A 17,910-nucleotide genomic window follows, 5' to 3' on the forward strand; every position below is an offset into this window, starting at 1 on the left:
TTAGCAAAGCTACAAATTTGGTAGTATCCCTTTTGACCATGTTACGATTAACCACAGCCAATTATATCGACCTGTGCCTAGGATAACCAGCAACGATTAACCAATCACAGAGTCCTATTTTGAATTGGCCAATTGGCGACCTGGTCAATCGGGTACCCTCCACAAATTTTGTGCCTTAGAGGAATGGCTGTGATTGGTTAATGACGTCTAGTGAACTACCCTTAATCGATCAAACCTGACCATTCGGAAACGTCATAAAGCCGTGTCTTGAATAGGTAATGTAAGCCCTATGCTTTAAGAAATTAACCAGTCACTGTTAAATATGAAGACAATGCTCAATTATGATTAGTCTATTTCTTAAGACAAATCTTAAATTACCTTTTGTAGACTTAGCCCGAGGTTGGATTTGCAATAGCTGTAGTAAGTTTTATGCCGTAAAAAATTAATCAATCGTGTTCAATTTGTGTTCTCACATTCTACTGTGATTGGTCTATATCGTTTAAGGCTTATTGTCGTGCACCAGTGGTAAAGGTGTAATTTCATGGAGCGAAGAAAAGCTAGCGTTTCATCCCCTCTCCTCAATTTTCGACAAAATGACTGTATTCAGCGAAGACACGTTCAAAGTTGGATACAAACTAACTTCTAGCGGAGCAACGTGCAACGTCGAAATAAAGGCGCCAAGTTCAATACGCTAATTGTATCCAACTGCCATATTGTCTACAAAAGTAGTGATATAAAAAAATTGCTCCAACTAAGAATAAAAATTTGTACAAGATAAATAGAAGTACAAGGAAGAAAACTTGTTCAAGTTAAATAGAAATATTTTAATTGAAAACATTGTTATACAAAATGGTTGTTTTAATTTTCAAAAATAATAATATTAAATAATTAAAAATTTATTTAAAAATTGAAAACTGAAAATTAATATATAACAAAAAAGTAAAAACAAGTTTAATTAAAAAAAACGGCGCTGCCAATAAAATTGGCATATATTCCAATTAAATATATATTTAACAGCAAATATAATTGCTGGACATTTATTATTAACTCTCTTATGATAATATATATATATATACTTTTTTAAGATAGGAGACAATAGCGAACGGCTTTTCAATGCTGCTTTGTATTGCGGTGGAGTGGGGGTAATACGCCAGTTTCCCTTCGCTCCATGAAAAGGTAGCAGGCGATAGCGAACAGCTTTTCAACGCTGCTTTGCATTGCGGTGGAGTGGGGATGAAAAGCTAGCTTTTCTTCGCTCCATGAAATTGTACCTAAGGCCGGTATTCATAGTCCGTTCTTATATTTAAGATCGTCTTAAGTTCATCTTTAGATATTGTATGTATTATTTTATTGGCTATGGATTATCTGAAGATGAACTAAAGACGATTTTAAATATAAGACCGGACTATGAATACCGGCCTAAGACCAGATCTACAATGGATAATTTAAGTTCTATGCTTAGGAAGTTGACTAATCACAGTTCTCTTCATACTGGACTGTGATTGATCAATTTCTTAAGGTTTAAATTTTTTTTGTTTAATTTCCTAGGCCCGGACTAAGAATTAGCTATATTCTAATCATCTATTTGCAAAAATAAAATAATTATCTAAATTATATTTATGTAATAATTGTAATTTTTAATTATAATCATCTTTTTTTTAATTAGGGTGTGTCATGTTTGTTAATAAATATATATTTATTCGAAAAATATTTTTGAATAAGAATTATACAAATCTATACTATAATTGATGAATATATTGACATACATACTAATTAAATTATAATTTATTAATATAAACTAATTGTTTAATTATACTTTTAATTGAAGAGGAATGTAAACTATTATATAAAAAGATAATGTTATTACAATATTATATAATAATTTTAATTAATTTAGGTAATAATTGACTATTTTGCGTTTATAATAATATAATTATAATCCGTATTATTTATTTCTGAAATAAAAAGTTATTCTTTCCCATGTTTTCTTTTTTACCATCCTATTATTTTATAACTATCTGATTATTAACTATACGTATAATGGAAGAAAATTAGTGAGATAGAAAATATCATAGATGCACATGTATATACATACATGGATAAAAGCGCGAGAAAAGATTAAAAGATAATGATTTTAGAAATAAATAACACAGGATCTTTATTTATGTCGTAATATTAATAACATTAAATAAAAAATAATTACAATTATGATAATCAATCAACAATATTATTGACTAGTATATGAAGTATGTGTGAAATTATTCAGAAATAAAAAAAAATTATTTCGTTACGATATTTATCTTATAGTTAACGATATATTTTTTAATAGATATATTAAACAATTTTTATATGACATTTTTTCATAACTTCGAAAATTAGCCTTCAAAATTATGCCAAAATTACAATTTCTTTGTCACTCAAAAATCATATTGAAATTAGTTTCAAAATAATACTATTAGATATGACTAAAAGAAACTTAACTAAAAAAAAATTATCAACTATTCTTTTATAATAAACAAAGTTCTCATTACATTATTTTTTCGCCATATTTTTTAATATATTATATATATATATATATATATATATATATATTAAACATTTTTATATAAAAACTAATTTTTTTTATAAATTGGAAAGTCAGCTTTCAAAATTACGCCATTTCCTTGCCATTTCAAACTCGGTATTCTTCAAATTAGTTTTGAAATAGTATTGTTGAATGTGTTTGAAAGATTTAACTAAAAAATACTATCGTTTATTCTCTTTTTTTTATAATAAACAAAGTGTTCATTATATCACTTTTTTGCCTTATGTCTGCTTTATTCGTTACATTTCTTTTATCTCCTTTCTCATTTTTCTTAAATCTTGAAGGTGACCTTGTGCTCCAGCAACATGTTGTTTTCTGGTGGTAAGGATAAGCAAGCTCGCAAGATGTTTTCAATGGCAGCTCGCTGTCGGAAGAGGGCGTTTACTACCGGTGATCCTTGTGGCATTAGAGGAGCTTTGCAGAGGTACGACAGAATGGAGAGCACGCTATGAAAATTTGAAAATTCTTCGTCATCAGAATCCATTCTCTTGAAAGTGATGCGAGAACAAAGCTCGGCCAAGATGACGAGATCAAGAATGATAGGTGCCGCCAGGAGCGAATCCTCACATGTGTTATGAATCACGATAGTATTATGGCCACCCAGCATGATTTCAGAAGTGTATTCGTCCATGGCTCTCTTACTATCACCTAATAAACCAATATAGATAACAAAAAATTTTATGCATTTTCTGCATTTCTTCCGATATTATTTAAAATGGCAGATCATGTTTGGCAAAATTCTGTCAACATGATATATACAGTACACATTTGTGATATATGTATATTCATGGCACATTTGGTTATCTAGAACATTATTGTTAAAATAGAATATTTAAAAAATGAATACTTACCAACATAAGGGACATATTTAATAACGATACAATGATCCGGCTTTTCACCAGGTTTATAGAGAATTTTGTTGGATTGCACCATATCATCTATAACATTGCTCTTGGAGATCTGTGCATTAATAATATATATGTAAAAATATTGTGTAATAGAAAGTACATGTAAATGTTTATGTAGATGTAGATGTATAAAATATATTGTAATACAAAATTAAAAATAAAAGGAATAATATATGTAGAATAAATATATGTAAATTATAATGTAAAGTATATGTAAATATGTGTCAAATTACTTTTAGTATTTATTTTAAGAGAAGATATTAAATACATAAAATATATATACACATTAATGATCATATTAGATGTCGTGTGCACATAAAGCAGATTAAATAGAAAAGTCTTCTATTGTTTTACAATTTTCGCAATAATTAATGAGAAATTAATATTAGAAAAGAATCAATTCGTGTGAATTAATGCGCAGCGCGAGAAGAAACAACCCACTTTTATGTGATTACTAGGCGCGCGACAAACTTTTAAAAGGAGCATTCTACAAATGGCAACGGTTATTTACATATGAGTGACGCGGAACACTGGATTCCCACGCTTTAAAGTAACTATGTAACAGTAGGTTATCTTTTCTCGTTGCTAATATTCCCGCAAATTAGTCTTTTTTAATTAATTACTCATTAATTATTGCGAAAATCATAAAACAATAGAGGACTTTTCTATATTCAGTTTAATCTGCTCTACCTGTACATGAGAAGTAATACGGTTATTACCGGACATCCTGTATGTATGTTTGTATATATGTACACAAACACATCTAAAAGAATAAAATGTTAATGACATATTGACAGTTTGTCAAATAATTTAAAATAAATTCAGAAAACAGATTTGTAACAGATTGATATTAATAGTTATATCTATATTAAATTAGTATTTTGCGGAAAATTTACTGATATAATAGCAGATTTGTAGCGGAAATCATGAAAAATCTGTACTTGTCACATTCTGCTCGGTTTCTGTCACCAAGTATTTTTTGATTTAACTTAATACTATTTGTTGAATAAGTTCTGAATTCTTCCTTAACATATATGGCACTTGAAAATTAAGTAACCTTTATGTTTTTATATTTTTCCTGAGTAATGACATATGATTACACACATACATCAAAACCACAATCATATCACATTTTCTTTCTTATCGCATACCTCTTTTGAATGAAATTGTTGTGGTGCGGATAAATTATATCCATCATTATTTCCTAAATGATTGTAACTAACGATCGATACCGGTTTAATGCCGGCTGATACAAGGAAATCTACAAGCACGGACTTCAGTTTTGTTTGGCCAGATTTAAAATCGTCACCACCAATAAATGTTTTCTGCCTTTCGACTAGTTCAAGGACTCCTGGCACAAAAGTATTTTGCGGCGACCCATTGATGTAAGTACACTAAAAAAGTCGTTTAAATAAATCAGACATTTCAGTTTTTAGACTACCTGTTAAATTTTAAATAGGAAAAAGAATGCGTGTTTGTGTATGTTTAATATTTAATTTATAAAAAAAGTAAAAATTATAGAAGAAAATATTTTTCTAATTCTCAATTATTAGTAATTACTAATAATTATTTTTAATTTTTATTAATTATTGTAATATTATTTTTATCGTTTAATAAACAATCCATGTTCATCATATAAAGGAAATAATTTCTAAACTTTCATTTACTTTTTTGTACTCTACTTTAAAATAATTTTATATAATATTTGTATTAAATATATATTTACATAATTAAAGTCATAACAAAATAAAAAAAAATTAATAGAATAGATAAAAAAAATGTAAAAATAAAATTTCATTAATATTAGTTATTGTTATACTAATTATTTTATTATACTAATTATTATTACAATTGTGTGTAAATTGATCTCATTAAATAAATATATTCTCTTTACTAATTTATATTAAATAATGTATAGAGTATTTTAAAAAACAAATATATCAGTTTTTCTTTCATTCACAATATTCTTTTCAAGGAATGTAATTGTGTAATTTGTTGCTTTGGAATTGTTATATCACAACAATTAACAGTTTTGCTAAGTAATCTTTGCTAATAATTTTAAAAAGCATTTCTCCATATTATAAAATAATATTTACAAAAAGAAAGATTACATCAAAATTTAATCTTACTCCTTCTAAAGCCGCCGCCACAGCAAACATAGTACTGGGACTGATTTCCGAATGATCCTCTTGGATCGCCTTCAAAAGATTATCAGCCGTATCGTGAACGCCCGTTATGATTTCCGAAAATCTCTCGGTATTAGCAGTCCACAGAACAATCACCTGATCCAAATCCTTCATAGTTTTAAATTCCACGATATCATTACGAATTTTATTGAGCTGCTCAATCTTAGTACCCATGATAATATGATTTGCTCTTTTACCCTTTGTAAATAAAAATTCCACTAATAAATAATTATTGTTTAATAAAATTTAATTATATAATCTAATTTAATCTATATGTACAAAGAATATTTAAAGTATAAAAATATATTGTGATCTTTTTTATTTTTTTACATATTTATATTATTGCTTCGTCTACTTATAGCGATTATATTTGTCTGTTCGAACAAATTCAATAGGTTTAGAATATTTATTTTATTCTTTAAATTCATTTTTTCCAGTTTGTTTTTTAAATAACATTTGCAGAATTTCTCTTAAGCCGTTAAAGCTCCAATATGTGTGTGAATTCAAAATATAAACTAAGTTCTTTTTATTACGATTTAAAACCAGTATAATTTCATAGATCTTAGATTTGTTGATACGAGAATAATTTTTAGCTTTATCAACTTTATATATGTTACAAATTTCCATGCTATATGCGCGCAATAATACTTTTTCGTTCCAATAAACAAAATCTCTTGCATTATTTATTAACTAAATAAAATTTTCTCATATGCCATTAATATCTTACGTTCTAACAAACAAAATCGCTATCTTTCCGAGTATTTGATAAAATGATTTCGAATATCGATTTTGATCCTTATTCCAAACAAAGATCAAAATCGATATAATTTCGAAGGTCGTCTTATTTAATACGCGCATTATAATTGTTATAAGAAATAAATTTCCAGTCTGAATGCATCATACGTCATGTATTACTATTATTAACTTGACAAAAAAACATATATCACTTAATATCCATTTAGACACACTGAGATCAGTAATTGTATAGATTAATAAAATATGCTGAAAACTTATTTTTATAGTTATATTTTTTATTAATAAGTGTGTATAATTTTTATGTATCTTAGAATTTCCCTAACAATAATGAATTTTACAACAATTAATCATAGTTTGCAACTATGTATATTAATTGAACTGAAAAAAAAATTTTGCACACATTTTGAATAAATATCATAAGGGACCCCACACATTTTATAGGAAAAAAGTGGCTTCGGTCAAATTGGTTGAAATTGAAATATGTTGCAGTTTAGATGGCGCTAATCAAAAGTTTCCCCGGCCAAAATGTCGAAAAATCAAAAGTATAAAAAATACAATGATTTGAAGTGGGTGGTATTAAAGTTTAAAAACCGCCTATTTTTGAATACATAAATTAAATTAATATATATAAATGTTTGAAAAAAATATTTATATATAATGTGTACCACTTTTCCACAATATTTAAAGATTTCAAACCTTTTCTGTTATATATGTGTATATGCGTACGTGCGTATGTATGTGCGCGCGCACGCTATGTCTAATCTCTGTGTAACACACACACACACACGCATGACAAAAAAAGTTCGGAGGAAACTTTTGGTCAGCATCACCTAAACTACAATATATTTCAATTTTAGCCAATTTGACCGAAGCCACTTTTTTCATATAAAATGTGCGGGGTCTCTTATATATGTAAAAAAAGAGGAAAACTAATTTATAATGCAAGAGGGTATTTAATTTTCGCAATGTCTACTAAAATTAAAATAATATAGAGAACATTACATGGCTCCTCCACAAGGATAATAATGTAAGAAAAAAATTCATATCAACTCATTTATCAATTTTTAATTCTTAATTATATTCTAAATACAGTCAAGTATCAAAAGCTCCATACGTTCATCCTTATTGGCATTAATAAACAATATTTTTATGTACTATTGATATATAAATTTAAAATCGTTGAAATTATATTATTATTAATTTCGATATGTAAGGAAACCAATTTTAAATTATTTTAAACTCTTCATATATAATTAAAATGATAGCCTTTTAAAATATTAAGACTACTTTAATATGACTATAGTCTACGAAATTTTAAAGTAAAAAGAAAAGTATATGTCTGAATAAATAAATGAAAAATCAAAAAATAAATATTTATTTTGTATGAATTTGTGCAAATGCTGTTTAAAAAAAATTATTATACATAAGAAAGCTGAAGATAATTTTATATTATAGTGAAAATTATATATATATATATATATATATATATAGCTTAAGTTTAGCAATTTATTAATAATTATGTAATTAATTAAATAATTATTTTTGCAATTTACTAATAATTAAATAATTACTATATTAAAAAATTGAATAATCTAGATCGAAAAATTCACATAATTTATTTGAAATTTACATAATTTTTTTTATTGTCAAAAATTATCTTTTTCTGCAACTTTATCGGACAACAAATTGAATCTTAAAGAGATCTAAAATATTGATTACCTGGTTCGATGCAATGAAATCAGAGTAGTATATGCTCTTCCTGGGCCGCATGTGCATCATATAGGGCTGCAATTGTGCTTGTAAATTTACATCCAACACCTTAGCACGCGTCATGGCATCAGCAAGATTTATATCCAAAATGTCCCAACCATCAATCTCGATATCATCAGGGTTCACCATAGGCAGCATACTAGAGATAGGTATGTAAACATCCTTATTGCTTTTTGTCCCTAATCTCACAGTGGACGCTTGCGTTAAAGAACCATACCTAAAAGGCAAACAAGTAATAAAGAAAAATAAAGCCAATGTAAAAAGGAAAAGATATAATGGAAATTAGAGATAGAAGTGAACGTAATAATATATATAGAAGTGCAAAATTGTCGCAAAATTAAAATAATATGACTCCTTATTAGTACGCATGCAGGAAGATGTTCAGAAATAATTCTATATAAGAAAATAAAACAAAATTAACGCACAATATATTATTTATGTACAATATTTAAACCAAACATACTACATAATACAACATATATGTATTAATAATATTATTAATAAATTATAAACAATAATAAAACAGATGAAATCATTGATCTTTGACAGCTTTGATGAAAAAATATTAATTTCACATATATAACAAATATATGTAAATATATAAGATGAATATCTAAAACTTACACACATATAAATACATATACGAATTTTCTATATAATACTTCCAATATCAATTTACTCGCGCGATAAATATAATATTTCAAATACATTGAAACTTCATAAGAGTAAAGCGTCGTCTACAATGAGATTTTAAGGCGTAAGACTTAAGAGATTGATCAATCACAGTCAAGTATTAAGAGAATACTCCACTGTGATTGGTCAATCTCTTAAGTCTTACGCCTTAAAATCTCATTGTAGACGCCGCTTTCATCGTTAAAGACTATATTAAGCCGACGGCACACGGTACGATTTTTCGTACTGGATTTGATAAGATTTAGTAAAATACTAAAAATGCACCAATCAGAATGCAGCATTTCTAATATTTTACTAAATCTTATCAAATCCAGTACGAAAAATTGTACCGTGTGCCGTAGGCTTTACATCCCTTCCACGCGCTAAGTCGGGTAACATGAAAAGGAATATCGGTCCAGCAACAAGTTACGCAGACTTATAAGACGCGGGCGTAAAGCCGGTTCTACAATGGACGCAACATGCACAAGACACAAGCCGCAACGCAAACCATAACATGACATATTTCCGATCGTAGATCGCAAAATGCAAACTCATAGAAAGATGATCAATTTTATTTTTTGACGTAGCGTCGTCCGCTAATCAGCTAATCAGATTAAAAGAATGGTTTTAAAATCAGCAATCTGTGTGTCTTCCGGTTGCGTTTCGTGTGTTGCGTCCATTGTAGAACCGACTTAATATTCTTCCCCGGTGGCTTAAAAAAAAACATATTCATGCAAGTCTTTATAAGTAACCGTCATTGAAACGATACTTCCTACGATCCTGAATGTAAAGAGAGTGAGAATAGCCTCGTTAGAGTGTACCAGAGTTCTGTACGGTCTACTCTTGCGAGATTCTGTAGTATATTCTGCACTATATAATATATGAATAAATAAATTACGTTAAAAGACGTACCAATTTGCGGTTTTCTCACCCTCTTTTGTCTTCCACATTAATTTAAGTTTATTCGCAATTAAAGCTGCTGTTATGGTGCTGCCATTGTTACCACCCCAGCCTACCAACATCAATCCCAGCTTAGGGACCTTCATCATAGTCCTGATCAGCAATCTCGTCAATGTGGGTGATACCTGCAAAAGACTTATGCAATTTAAAAATAATACTTAAAAATTTTTCGTTATCTTTTAAAATACAAAAATATATTATATATATGCAAAATTTGTACTCTCCTTTGTAGTTTTAATTTTATAGAACAATTAAAAGACTACAGCGAAAAAATTTAAAAAATATAGACTTTTCTATATTTTATTATACTCAAATATTTAAATTTATATACATACGTACGCGCGCGCGCACACACACACACACCATATTGAAAAAAATATATAATTAAATTATAATTTTATGCGCGCATAAATATATAAATATTATTTCATCAACGCACACATATATGATGGATGTGGATACGTGAATGCATATGTACGTACGTATGTGCGTATGCATTATACAGAATGACTCTAAGGTATTAAGAACTCACTTTTTAAGAATTATATAAAAATATATGCGACGATTTGTTTTAATACAAAGAAATCTTTTAAATATTATATTACGTATATGTGGATAATTTTTTTAACATTCACCAAAAACCTTTTATCATCAATAACACATTTATCGTAAAATTGAAGATTAGGAACGAACGTATACAATTTCAATATTTTTTAACCCAGATAGCCAAATGTAATGAGGTTGCTGTCATGTTGCCAATAATTGTTGAAGCAACTAATTTTAACAAACTAGAGACAAGGTGAGACAGCATTATGTCTGTTACGTTGAACTCACATGAATTGATGTGCTAATAACAACAAATTGATTGCAACGTGTCAGCATATTGCTGACATGTTGTAGACAACGTAATATACCAATATTGCAGACCATTTGCTTCGTTAATTGATTGCATGTAGAAGCAGACATATAGCTGCATTCGTAACGCATTCTATTTCGATGTCAGCAAGTATACTGCAAATATATAATAATTAATACATGCGATGCATTTGTTTGCTGAATATGTCATATCAAGCTTGGCTATCTGGAAAAATATTATGTTGCAGAAGGAAGATCAATGAACGTGCCTTACCAAAACAAAACGATATTAAATATTATATATCTCGTTTTAAAATGATACATATCAGATAAAAGTCCATCTCCATACTTCAAATATGAAATGAGGTCTAAAAAACAATTTTGTATAGATTTTTAATCTTCCATATAAAATAAGATTTACAATAATTTAAACAGATAAAAAATCTATATAAAGGTAAAAAAATCTATATACATTTTTAAACTTTATTTCGTATCAAAAAGTTTTAACTGTTTTTGTAACTTTGTTATAAACAATTAGCAACGGCTAAAATCTTTTGAATTTTCTCGGGGCCATGATCTTAATCATACACTTCATTAAAATCGATATAAAGTCACTAGTAAATATTTACTTTGTGTTCATATTCAAATCAAATAATGCAATAATTTAATGAATTTCAGCAGATAATTAAAAAAATATATAAATGATATGTTTACATGCAATTAAGAATTCAAGATTAAGAATTGATGATTTGAAGAATGCCAGTAAGAAAAATTTTCTAATAAGTAATACAACGAATCAAAACAATAATAAAGCAGTCTAATGACATGATCGCTATATCATGTAAGTACCGCTACATGTATATACAATAAAGTTTATAATATCAACAAGACAAACAACACATTTTGCTAGAATTATACGCGTTTCTTATGTCCAATTTGATTAATGATGTATCATTGAATGTATTAGACTATTGAGTGATTTTCGCGTTCATCTGATCTCTCACATCTCTAAATTTTTATATATTAATGACGATTTATATAAATGATGATTTATTTTATATAATAATGATTTTTATATATTGATCAGTATTTTTTCACATTTCTAAGAACTAGCGAAAAATACGTATTGCTTGTGCACTACTCACATTACTTATTGTTATCAAATTTTAAATTGAACAAATGTTTGAAAATTAATATTTTTTCGACATTTAAAAAATAACCTCAAAAAAACAATTTATTCTTTAAATTTATAACCAACCGATGAAATATAAAAGATCTCTAATTTTCATGATTCAATTTTTAAGCTGGGAGCACAGACTTCTGCATAAGCACATAAGCATAATAAAATTGATTGATTCATTTTCTTATGCATATACTTATGGACCAATCAATTTCTTGTGTTTACGATTATGCGCCTATGCAAAAATCTGTGCTCGCGGCCTTAATTGTATGACTTTAGGGAAAAACATTTAGTTTTAGTAAAATCTAATTTTAGTAAAAATTGTTTGATTTCTAATCTATTACTTCTTTCCAGAGTACTATTTGAAATCTTCCTCATTGTTATTATCAAGATTTTCAATCGTAACATATTTAAAAAACCTCTTTGAATCAAGTAAATGTAGCCAATTACTCCAATTTATTTTTATTTACTGATTCTTGAGATATCAGCCTGTAATATTTTAAAGTAAAGATTGCCGAGATCCATCCCTCCTTAATACCTCGAATTAAGATTTTATTAAAATAAACTCCATCTGATATAAATTAAAGATTATAACTATGTGTCATTCTATCAGATTTGGTATTACTCTTTTTTTCAATCGTTCATACATGACAAAATTAGAATTTTCGTCAAGGAATAGACTCCATAAATAAAAGTGTTTTATTAAAAGAATATCATATATATACAGGGTGTCAGAGTAAACTCCCGAGGTAAGCTACAAGAGTTTTTTTTTGACGAAAAATTGTCCTGACACCCTGTATATACATATACATACATATATATATATATATATATATATATATATATATATATATATAATATGTATATACAGGGATTAAGAATGTTTTAAAAAGATTATATATATATATGTATATATATATATAATCTTTTTAAAATATTCTTAATACACACATATTTGTTATACGGCAGCAATAATTCGCTGTTTAATCAACAAGTATAAAGTATCAACTAAGAGATTTGATATTGACAAGCTGGTGCAAACATCATACAATGACATACATATTTAAAATATTTAAAATAATTGGATGAACGGTCGGCAAATGTATAGATTCTCACCGTATACGTATTATCATCGTTCTCGTCACTCTCGGTCACACTAGTTGTCCAGTATTCATACTCTGCTTCGATAAAATCCTCCGAGTACCGCACCGTCGGTGAATTCACACGTACCTTCAAATTCGCCATCTCCACGGAATGTAATATGTATAAGAATACAAGAATATAAGAAGAATATCCACACAAATTGAATCTTATTTGTTGCCGGCCTGAAAACTACCGAATGTGAATTCAAGAATTCTACTTATACACGCATATGTGTGTGTGTGTGTGTCGAAGATACTCGCCGGTTTTGATACTGTGTGTACACACACACACACACACACACACACACACACACACACACACACACACACAAGCTTGACTATATATATTCAAGTTTTCATATTTTCTTATTAGATGAAAATTCACTCTCGTGCCTAATTAAAAAAACCTAATAATAGAGGTCATTTTTGCCCTCTCTTCGCGTAAGAAAATAAAAAATGTATGAATACTATAATAATTTATATATATAGTGTGTGTGTGGGTGTGTGTGTGCATGTACATCGAAGATTATCGCCGGTTCTGATACTGTACACACATATATACTTTGATTTTTTCTCAAAAAATCGCGTTATTTTAATATACTTGTAAAGACAAAAAATCATTTTTAGGATACATTTCAAGAAAATTTGAATAAGGTTTATTCTCTTTGTGAAACATTGAAAATCTGAACTTGTCGAAATTGTATCGTTTAATTGATAATCGCGCATGTAATTCTTCACGATAGATTATGAATGAAAATGAGAAATGAGTGCGAGACGAGAAAGAAAGAGAAAGGAAAAGAAGACACAACTCACAGAATGTTCTCGAAGTTACTCTCCTGTAACTACTCGCGAAGACTGCCGAAACGTAAATACCAGGAAATACGGCGCAGCCGTCGTCATCGCATCGCAATATATTGGCTGCGTTCGTTTTGACGGTTTTAGCGCTGAAAGCATCGCTCTATCTTCGTTTGATATTCGATGTGCAATAAAGACAGAATGATGCTCACAGCGCGCAAGCGTGCAAAGCGAACGCAGCCATTGTTAAGCCCCTTAAGGGCTCTCTTTTTCGCGCATGCGCATTGAATGTGATATCATTGAAGTAGTTAAATCTTATGAAATAAGGTCCCGTATGCCCCCTCTACCACCGATTTAATAGTTTTTAAAAATTATTTAAAATTCTTTAAATAATTATTTAAAAAAAAAACGAAATAAAAAGTAATATGCACAATTATATTTACATAATTGTTTAATTTATCCTCTGCGAGATCCCGCCAAAACTGAGGTGTCAATCATATATTGGCTGCGTTCCAAAATTCACTGCCAGTACTGAAAATCTATAGTTTACGTGACGTACACTATAGATTTTCAGTACTGGCAGTGAATTTTGGAACACAGCCATTGTATACATAACTGTAAACATCATAGTTACGTCATGTATGCGCGAAAAAGGAAATCCACCTAACAACATTGAATTTAGGGTCGAAGGGAGATTGCGATTAAAGAAATCTTTCGCAAGGAATGGCCAACTATAGCAAATTATCTTCGCATACGTCCTTTGCTTTCTTTCAAAATACAAAATACAAAGTACAAAATACTTCATACAAATCAAAATTTCAAGAAATATTAATATTATAATTCTTCAATAGAGTTTTGTCATTTTTGCCTGATATTAATAAACATAAATATTATTTTCGTGTATATTTTTCGCAAATATTTGAAGAGCTCTAATAAAATTATATCGATTTCTCAAACTTGAGTATATATGCATGCATACATATACAATACATATACGTATACATAAAGTTTTTAAAAAGAAAAATATATATGCTGATTCTAGAGAAGACTCAAAATAGAAAAAATCGTACGCTCTTTCTTTTATATTTTAAAAAGTCTGTGTATTTTTATAACTTTTATTCACTAAAAGGATATGATAAAAAATAATAAAATTAATGAAAATCCATGACACTTGGTTAACATTCATAAAGGATAAAAAATAATATAAAATCGATTCTCGAAATCAATTTTGTTCTCGGTAAAAAAATATGCGTTATACAAATAGAAATTTAATATCTTTATATTATATTTATATTAAATATCTTTTTATACTATTTTTATATCAAATATTTTCTATACTATTTATATTTAATATCTTTTTATACTATTTTTATATTAAATTTTTTATATTAAATATTTTCTAATCTTTTTTATAAGCTACCATACATGTTATCTTTTAAGGATTAAAGAAAATAGAAGAAATTTATTCGAAATCTGGAGAGGTTGAAAATTTTTTGAATGTGTATAATACATATTAATAAAGAGTATTTATAATATTTAAAGTCATATGTTTCTCGATTACAAACATACAACGAGCGAGAAGAAATTGAATTGAATCAGACATTGAATAAAGACGTTCAACGAGCCAATCAAGTGTCTGTATTGAACGTGTAATTTTTTTTATAACACGTATATTTGCCGAATAAAGTTCTTTTGACCTCTACTTAGGAGGTGTTATTGTGATGGAGACCAATAAATAATATTCGATTATATGCTTTTGACGACATTCCATATATTTCAACATGTAGAATTATTGTTAGATTTATTTTTTAATGTTAATGTAAATTATGTGTGAAATATAAAAATATTACATGAATTTTCATTAACTAGTACATATTAAAGATTTTACAAATAAATTTTTTTTCACTTATGTATATATTTTTATAGATATATATTTTATGTAAAAAGGAAAAAGAAAAAGAAAAGAAAGAATAGAGGAAATTAATGAAAAAACTATTCATAAATTCATAGTACATCGTAAATATATTTTTTAATTTGACACAATTGTTTGAATTTCTTAATCAATTAATGTAAATGTAGGGATTTCATGAGATTCTTTGTAACACCATGATGACTCGCCATCATTATTGAAAAAAGTATTTTTCAATGATATAGTTTGTTTCGATCTTGTTGGTGGCAGCAAAAATATTAATGATATCGCCATGACAATATGCCACACACTATGAACATACTGCAACAAAATATATAAAAAATAAAAATTTATTTTTATTCCTTCAAATATTGGAAAGTGTGTATAGTTGATTATTTCTGGATATGTAATTAATAGATAACATGACATTTCTTTGCATACTAAAATAAAATTATATCTATTTATATAATATGTATATAATTATTTTTATTATATGTTAATTATTTTTAATAACAAAAAATTCTTTAAATAAAAAATATATTACTTCTTTTTCTATAAATGAAAAAGAACACATTTCTATTAATTCATAATAATCTGTTTAAATTAGTCAAAAAATGAAAATTATAGTATATACAGTAGAAAAGTATATAGAAAAGTGTATATAGTTTCACGTCATATTGTATATAAGAATACATTCATGTATCCCATGAAATTGTTGTAAATTATTATAAATTCTTTTTAAATATAGATGACAATTGATTAAAGAAAATAATATCATAAGATCTAATTCATAAGATCTATGTGAGAGCTTGTGTGTGTGTGTGTGACAAACACGAACATACTTGATAGTTTTCCTCCGTTTCAATGAAGGAATAAAGTAATAATCCTGCAATAGCCAGAAATAAACCCAGCAGTATTTTCAGACTTGGTTTGTTGCATTTTTTAGATTTAACAATGCGATAGATACATGTGAAAATCTACAACAGAATACACAATCTCTGATCAATACTTTATGGAGTATTTTCAAATATCGCTGAAAGCTTTATAGTTAATTATTACTTTTATGTATAATTATCTAAAATTAAACAATACAATAATAAGAAATATATATGCTTTTCTTTATCTTCTATTTACTGTATTCCAAATAAATATTCATAAAAAGCAAAGTGTAATTTTTTTATAAATGCACATTAAATAGCTAATTAAGAATCAATTCCAATAAAGCTACTGACATCAACATTAATATTATTAAATTAGTTAATAGATTATAATCAGATAATACAGTTTTCCCAAAATATTTATTAATGATTCATATTTATCACTATTTCATAATTTCAATATTTGCTTATTAATTCTAAATCTTCTTTCATACTTTTATAAAAATTTTATACATATTTAATTAATTATATTTTTTACTACATATATATAATTAAATTCGTTTGAACTTGGTGCCATTTAAAAACATGAATTAGATTAAAAATATCATATTGCACAATATAAGTCTGTCTTTATGTATTATATCATAAATTTACCGGTATAATAATACCCATCGATAATGGTATCAAAATGTTGATCAAACACATCTTGTCAATTTGTATACTGAAAGTGATAATAAAAACTCCTATCATATGGCATAATGGTATACAATCGATCGGTAATTCTGCCATTGCTACTAATGTAACCCAAAACGCCAAAATACTCGAGAAGAAATCATTATATTGTAAAACCTGTATCAAATATAAAAATATTATCATAAAAAATGTATGTTGATATATATATATATATATATATATATATATATATATATATATATATATATAGAGAGAGAGAGAGAGAGAGAGAGAGAGAAAGAAGAAAAACAGAGAAAAGAGAAAGGATAAGAAGAAAAAATTTCTATTAATAATTTATTAAAATGATATACATATATATATTAAAATGATACAATAAATTTGTTTCAGTTTCATTAGAATTAAATTAACCTTATTAAAATTAGAATTAAATAGTTTTAATTTAATAAAATTAATTTGAAATATTATAGAATTTAAATCTTACAGAGTAAAGTCCATATATTTAACATGATAACATATAATTTTTAAATGATCAGATGAACTTTTGATTTTTCGATGACTTTTAAATTCTTAAAATAACTTATAATTTTGAATATATGTCAAAATGATAGTCCAAGAAAAAATT

The 17,910-nt window shown here is 27.2% G+C and overlaps 2 protein-coding genes and 1 long non-coding RNA gene across 11 annotated transcripts in view; 1 reads left to right on the forward strand and 2 right to left on the reverse strand.

Annotated features, from left to right (window-relative positions):
- Positions 1-2,736: 2,736 nt before the first annotated feature.
- Inos (Inositol-3-phosphate synthase) lies at positions 2,737-13,984 on the reverse strand. 3 transcript variants are annotated; one of them, XM_083086088.1, is made up of 8 exons: positions 13,827-13,984; positions 12,988-13,203; positions 9,789-9,961; positions 8,154-8,421; positions 5,622-5,876; positions 4,644-4,886; positions 3,436-3,544; positions 2,737-3,232 (listed from the first exon to the last, which is right to left on the reverse strand). In XM_083086088.1, the coding sequence occupies exons 2-8, from the start codon at positions 13,114-13,116 to the stop codon at positions 2,856-2,858; spliced, it is 1,554 nt and encodes a 517-aa protein (XP_082942214.1). In that variant the 5' UTR covers positions 13,117-13,203; positions 13,827-13,984; the 3' UTR covers positions 2,737-2,855. The 3 variants fall into 3 exon arrangements, with proteins under 3 accessions (XP_082942214.1, XP_082942213.1, XP_082942215.1); XM_083086087.1 differs by having other exon boundaries at positions 12,988-13,196; positions 13,827-13,979; XM_083086089.1 differs by lacking the exon at positions 12,988-13,203 and having other exon boundaries at positions 13,827-13,972.
- On the forward strand, positions 10,478-12,435 carry LOC145963833 (uncharacterized). Of its 2 annotated transcripts, XR_014436262.1 has the most exons (4): positions 10,478-10,842; positions 10,940-11,145; positions 11,373-11,532; positions 12,226-12,435. It is a non-coding gene; the product is annotated as an uncharacterized LOC145963833 (long non-coding RNA). The 2 variants fall into 2 exon arrangements; XR_014436261.1 differs by having other exon boundaries at positions 10,478-11,145.
- Positions 13,985-15,807: 1,823 nt separating the features above from the next.
- The window catches only part of LOC145963932 (transmembrane protein 8B), an 11,053-nt gene continuing 8,950 nt past the window's right edge, over positions 15,808-17,910 (reverse strand). For 5 of the 6 annotated variants that reach the window (XM_083086288.1, XM_083086292.1, XM_083086293.1 and 2 more), the window contains exons 11-13: positions 17,250-17,444; positions 16,560-16,694; positions 15,808-16,038 (exon numbers count right to left, since the gene is read on the reverse strand). In XM_083086288.1, the coding sequence (XP_082942414.1) occupies positions 15,865-16,038; positions 16,560-16,694; positions 17,250-17,444 (504 nt within the window). In that variant the 3' untranslated portion in view covers positions 15,808-15,864. The remainder of the gene's footprint in view (positions 16,039-16,559; positions 16,695-17,249; positions 17,445-17,910) is intronic. The other variant, XM_083086289.1, reaches the window with a different exon arrangement.

The sequence above is a fragment of the Camponotus vicinus genome, unplaced genomic scaffold (assembly GCF_025532165.1).
Source record: "Camponotus vicinus isolate PSW18456_S1 unplaced genomic scaffold, iyCamVici1.0 SCAF_13, whole genome shotgun sequence".
Taxonomy (NCBI): Eukaryota; Metazoa; Arthropoda; class Insecta; order Hymenoptera; family Formicidae; genus Camponotus; species Camponotus vicinus.

What these genes read in the sequence shown, in the direction of transcription:
- Inos (XM_083086088.1), bottom strand. Translation starts at nt 13,116, where the DNA reads ATGGCGAATTTGAAGGTACGTGTGAATTCACCGACGGTGCGGTACTCG. An exon ending in TGGCGGCGGCTTTAGAAGGA is followed by an intron (nt 4,887 to 5,621) that starts GTAAGATTAAAT and finishes CGACTTTTTTAG; the next exon opens with TGTACTTACATCAATGGGTC. An exon ending in TAAATATGTCCCTTATGTTG is followed by an intron (nt 3,233 to 3,435) that starts GTAAGTATTCAT and finishes TTGGTTTATTAG; the next exon opens with GTGATAGTAAGAGAGCCATG.